General features: G+C 44.0%; 1 protein-coding gene across 1 annotated transcript; it reads right to left on the bottom strand.

The window, feature by feature from the left end:
- Positions 1 to 3,883: 3,883 nt before the first annotated feature.
- Positions 3,884 to 4,996, bottom strand: LOC117241179. Its single transcript, XM_033507155.1, has 3 exons — positions 4,878 to 4,996; positions 4,282 to 4,698; positions 3,884 to 4,181 (listed from the first exon to the last, which is right to left on the bottom strand). Exons 1-3 carry the CDS (start codon positions 4,994 to 4,996, stop codon positions 3,884 to 3,886), a joined length of 834 nt encoding a protein of 277 aa, XP_033363046.1.
- Between the last annotated feature and the right edge of the window lie 1,164 nt (positions 4,997 to 6,160).

The raw sequence follows: 6,160 nt of genomic DNA, 5'->3' as shown, positions 1-6,160 counted from the left end.
GATAAAATTGGTATGGACTTATTAGGCCCACTGAAAAAGACGAAGAAAGGCAATCAGTACAATCTATCCATACATGACGAACTGACAAAATACTTAATACTCGTACCACTAAAAACTCAGCAAACGGAAAAAATTTGGAACGCACTCCTCAATCGTTACATTTACATCTTTTCCGCTCCAAAAAAGATATTAACTGACCGCGGACAGAATTTTATATCTAGTTTAATGCAACAGTACGAAGACGCGTTCAAAATCAAACATATCAAAACGACATCCTTGCACCCACAAAGTAACGGATCTTTAGAACGGACACACGCAGTAGTAACAGACATGTTAAAATCGATACAGCGAAATTCGGATGAAGAATGGGACGATCAACTTAACTTTGTACGCCTTGCATATAATACAATGATACACGACTCCACTGGTTACACGCCATTCGGACTCACATTCGGACACCAAGCCAATCTTCCCTTCACAATATCCAAGAGTCCCCAGCGCACATACGCAGACGAAGTCACGTTCCGCAAAAAGGAATGGAACTCTAGACTCCGAAACGCTCGCGAAACATTGATCAAAAGTAAACAGCGATATCAGCGCGATCAAAAACGTAAAATTATAAAACCTCAATCAGTTTTCAAAGAAGGAGACTCCGTTTTAATACATAACGATCATAAAAGGCATAAACTTGATGCGGAATGGTTAGGACCATACACGATTGATAAAGTATGTACTCCATACTATCTGATTCAAGACAAAAAGATACGCGGTAATCGTTTAAAACCTTACTTTCCAGGTCGACGCTCCTCTTTGCCGGAATAGTACCCGCGCAAATAAATATTACGCCATTAGAAGGAAACTCTGTATTCGTAGAAAACATAGGAAAAGGATATTTATACAGAGATACTGCCAATAGTAGGATTAGACACTAGCGACATATACGAACAGATTAGCACAATAGAATCATATAAATTAACAATAGACTCACGTGTAATCAGCAAACAATACGTTGAAGAATTAGGCGGATTACAAAATCGTATCAATAACCTAAAACAACTCGCAAAACACTTGAAAGCGTTAACACATACCCGAAGCACACGAGGTTTACTCAACATCATAGGTTCCGTATCGAAAAGTCTGTTCGGATGATGAGATCTTACGCTCATAAACAAGGATATGGACAAACTATTCGATGATAATAATAAAATCAAGACCATAATAGCTAATCAAACAGCACTTATTAGAAAAATTATAAACTCAGAAAACCTAAACTACTTAGAGAAATCATATAGTTATATATTAAAACTACAACAACAGGCAAATATCGATAGATTTATGCTTAAGATGATCATGAAAGTCGACACCGCGATGCAAACTTTACACTTCCAATTAGATGAAATACTTAACGTCATGATATTAGGCAAACAAGGAATAATTAGTCCACAAATACTCGACCCTGATGAATTCATAGAAAATTACGCCAAGGCAATAGGTAGCCAGATGTACAACCCCGCGATTTCTGCCAAAACCGAACATTTTCCATTCATACTCGACATCAGTGATCTTAAAATCTTCACAATAAATTACAAAATATTTTTCAAAATCATAGTACCTCTAGTCTCTAACACAGAATGGAACATATTACAGATATATCCTATCCGGAGTAAAAGAAATGGAGTATTTTTGACTCCAGTAGTCGAACATCAGATATATTTAACCTCAGGTCTTTCATTTATAAACGCTGATATCGAGCATTTCAACAAACTTTGTAAGAATCGAGCCGGAACCACTATATGCAAACAAACACTACTAATCCATGACAGAAACTCAAGAACCAATTGTCGCAGCGAAATAATAAACTTCAAACCACACATTGAACATTGTCAAACAACTGTACTTAAGATTGAAGACATTAGCTTTATACCGCTCAAAACTAGCAACTGTTACATTGCGATACCAGCAAATCCGATAGAAATAGACACAATTTGCCAAACGAAACATACCTTACAAAAACTTGACAAGCCTTCCATCATAAGAGCCAACACTTCTTGCGATATATTCTACAAAGACGAGCACACGCGTAAGGGCGAAACAACAAACGAAGTCAAATACGAAATCAAAACAAAAACCCTAGCGTTCAAAACAAACGATAGTTTCATTCATCTGTTAGATAAACTCGAGCGAGCACCGAAGATAATAGATAATTTACAAGGCTATAAAACAACGATCGATAAAATAGGCGACGAGATAGAAACTCTTAATTTCGAACATAGAATCAAAAATATACAGTATTGGGGACTAACCACGCTCCAGATATTAGGGTACATAGCATTAGGCATACTAGGTATATATGGATTAAACAAAATAGGGATATTCAAATGCATCAGGAAATGTATACCGAACAAATTATGTATCAATCTATTTTGCTGCCGAAATGAAACCGTAATCAACAGCCACGATGCGACAGTCCCACCAGTATCACTCACCCTGGCCTCAACACCCAACATCTATATTCCAACCAACACATACCACTTAGATGAAGAGGAGGAATCAGCTGTAATTTTCAAGCCACGTCAAGTTCGATTCCACAAAAGTCTTCTGAAGAAAACTTCTGAAGAGACCAAGTTCAATCTAAGAAGGGGGAATGTCACAGGTGAAATTCGAGCAAGCCATATGATAAACCAAAATTCCGAGCGCCTTATCACGTGTGACCGTCCGGTCAGCACCCGTTCTCAGCCGCCTGGTTGGCATTCGGTCACTCCAGTCGTTCTCCGAAATACATGATAAGTACAAGCAAAGCCTTCTCCCACTGCAACGAATAAAAGAATATAAATGCTCCCTTCAAAATCATCCAGTCAGTCTAAAAAATTCTTAACTAACCCAAGTATCGAAAGTGTATCATCGCGAACCGAAAATAATATTGTACAAATTGAGTAAAAATAAAAAGAACTCGATCTCCTGTTCGGAAATTGACAAGTGTCTTATTTTTATCTTAATTTTACGCGACACGAGCGTGGATTCAGCGCAGCACACACTGGAGTACTGCCTGGCGTGAGCGCGGCCGCGCCACGACCTCATCGCTGAATTCGGATGGGATCTCTCGCTGCCGACGATCCTCCAGGCATTAGTTAGCGAGGTTGGTAAGCGAGAGAAGGAGATGGGCCGTGACCTCCTTCTGTGAGCAAGTTATGCTTCGAAAAGAGGTTGCGGAGAGGGTAAGGGTGCGGACTCTCACCCTGAGAGGATTGACCGGCGAGGGCGCGGCAGAGGCCATGGACGCGCTTCGGTGAGGCGCGCTAGGTCCGCCGCACCCCCCTATGGGGTGCAAACTTAGGCGCTGGCAACTCAGCGCCCCGGGGCCGCAAAGCAGCCCGGCGGCTCCGGCGACGAGGCGCGGTGTGACAATGGCCACACACCACTCCATTAAGCCGTGGTATTCGGCGGGGGGGGGCGGTGTATCGCTCACACCGGTTCCCGGGTCCTTTTCGATCGCAGCCGGGACGGTCATCGTGGAGGTTTTAGTCGGTTGGCGTCCGGCACTACCAAGCCGCTTTTCCCCAGAAGCGACTTGGTGTCCGTGCGGACTTCCTCCACGTTAATAAAAAAAGCCCCCTAAAGTGCTTGTGTGGCACAGCATTCTTCACGCCCACCGGTACCAAGGATGAACTCCTCCTCCAAGTCGGTGGGGCCTTTTTTGCGCGAGGAGAGGAAAATGAATTTAAGCATACCCAGTGACTCGCGTTACCAGGTTATGTGGGACTCCAGATGACATCGTCATACCCACTAAAAACCCCTCCTCTTTCCTCTGATTTGTGAGACACAGACAACCCCAGCAGAGCCGATCAGCATTCATCAGGGTTGTCCTCAACCGTGTCACCGCATATTATCGTCGCGTACTGGTGGCGCCCCTCCTATTCGCTGACTCCATTGCCTTCTCCATATCCCTTCTATATCTCATTATGCCCTTACAGAACTCTCTGAACTTCCTCCAGTATTTATCCCTGGTAACTACAGTGTCCACCAAGTTGTCCACGCTTATCCTGACACCCAGGAAGTTTTCGAACTCGATTCTTCTATTGATCCATTTAGGGCACGCGAATAAGACATGCTCGGCGTCGTCATTCGGGTCTCCACAGTCCCAACACTTCGTGTCGACCTCCTTACCGATCCTCTTACGGTAGCTGTTGAAGATGCCGTGTCACGTGATCGATGTCTCATCTATTCCTGGCGAATATGATCGCATTACTTATTAATCTCCTGGTCACATTATCCTCATTATACATGCTCCGTTCCGCCTGCCACTCCGTTGAGGCCTTCTTCTTTACTTCTTCCAAATCTTCTTTCTTTTCCGCATGCCTCTCAATCACCTCCTCTCCAACAGCTGAGTTCTTATAGATCTTCTTTCTCTCATATATCCCCATCAACATTCGCACTTTAATGTAGATCGGTAAGTTCCCGGTCAATACAGAAAGCGCCGTGTGGGATACGGTGCGGTAGGCCGTGGATGTGATGCACAGGGCAGTTCGTTGAGCCCTTTTTATGATCTTCTTGTCTTTCTCATACTTCATCGCATCAGCCCACACAGGCGCACCGTATATTATTATGGATTCCCACACGCTGTAATATAGCCTTCTTGCCAAACCAGGCGGGCCCTTAATATTCGGTAGGATTCCTCGTAATGCTCCTATTTGATGCCCGCTTTATCGCACAATGTGCTTGCCAAATTTCCTATTCGTGTCAATCATGACGCCAAGATATTTCGTGGCCTCTACCGTGTTGATAGCCATGCCGTCCACATTCAGGCCGATAACTTTGGGCGCCGTCATGCCCGTAATGAGGATTATTTCCGTCTTCTCCTTAGCCAGCGTCAAACTCACTCTTCGCTCCAATCGCACACTGTTCTCATGATCTCCATTACTATTCCGCTAACGCCTCCGTTTTTCTTCACGGCATATGCGATTGCCAGGTCATCTGCAAACGCGACCGCCTTAAACATTACCCAGTTATCTAGCCTTTCCAATAACCGATCGTAGACTATGTATAGGAAAGGCCCCAGCACAAATCCTTGCGGAACTCAAGCCGCAACCAGGTACTCCACCGTACCAAACTGGTTGCTGACGATTATCCTCCTGTCCGTCAGGTAATTTTTTACCAGTCTAATGATCTTGCAAGGCAGCTACCTCCTGGTCAGTTCGTCAACAATGCTGATCCAACTAAGGGTGTTGAATGCATTCTTGATGTCCAACGCAATCATCAAGCATACCATCCTTTTCTTCTTGCAGGTGTCCACGAATTTAATCACCTGTGTAATCGCGTTCACCGTACTCCTTCTTCTCCTGAACCCATATTGTCCCCTATGAAATGGGTCCACTCCCATACATCTTTCGATAATCAACCTGAGACACTTCTCCCACACTTTGCATAGTTCGATAAAATAATGAAAAGATATCTGAATAGAACTCTGGTCGACCCGACTTTATTCCTTCGTAATAGGGGCTTACACCTAGCCGACCATACGTTCTCTACTCCACATGGCGACGCAGCGAAGCACATCTCATGCGCGTGCGCGTGCTTTCTAGCGCTTCAACGGGCAAGATGGCATCAAATGCCTCCCACGTGCATATCTTAATTAAGTATTACGCATCGCGCGACTGTAAAGTGTCGCGGCCCTACGAGTGCAAACATCTAACAAACAAATGTGCCGCGTCGTGTGTGATCGTATACGGCGTCAATTACCAATTACCAATTGATAATTTCCCGATTACCAATTGATAATTGTTGACAACTTTTACTAACTTGCATCGGCCATATCGACGTGTGACAGTGCGTCTATTCTCATGCCATTTTAATCCTCCATTGTATGCAATGAAGAAACATACGAAGAAGTACTTACGCTATCCGCCTAACCACTCGCAACTCGGCCGCGCGTGGCATGTCCCTCTCCCCCGTCAATGTCTACAAACGGCGCACCATCTCACATCCCCCGGTATCTCATCTCTAATTACTGGTATTATGCCCCCAGACGTTAACTCCTAATAATTTCTTACAATTTCTTATGAGCAGTAAGCAGTAAGTACCCGGCTTCCTCGCCAACTGATATACCCACTTGATTCAGTCTCATTTTATTATCATAGGTATCAATCCTGTGTCGCGTAAAATT

The sequence above is a fragment of the Bombus vosnesenskii genome, unplaced genomic scaffold (genome assembly GCF_011952255.1).
Source record: "Bombus vosnesenskii isolate JDL3184/JDL3185 unplaced genomic scaffold, Bvos_JDL3184-5_v1.1 scf7180000015349, whole genome shotgun sequence".
NCBI classification, from domain to species: domain Eukaryota; kingdom Metazoa; phylum Arthropoda; class Insecta; order Hymenoptera; family Apidae; genus Bombus; species Bombus vosnesenskii.
This window is presented reverse-complemented; position numbering and strand designations above follow the sequence as displayed.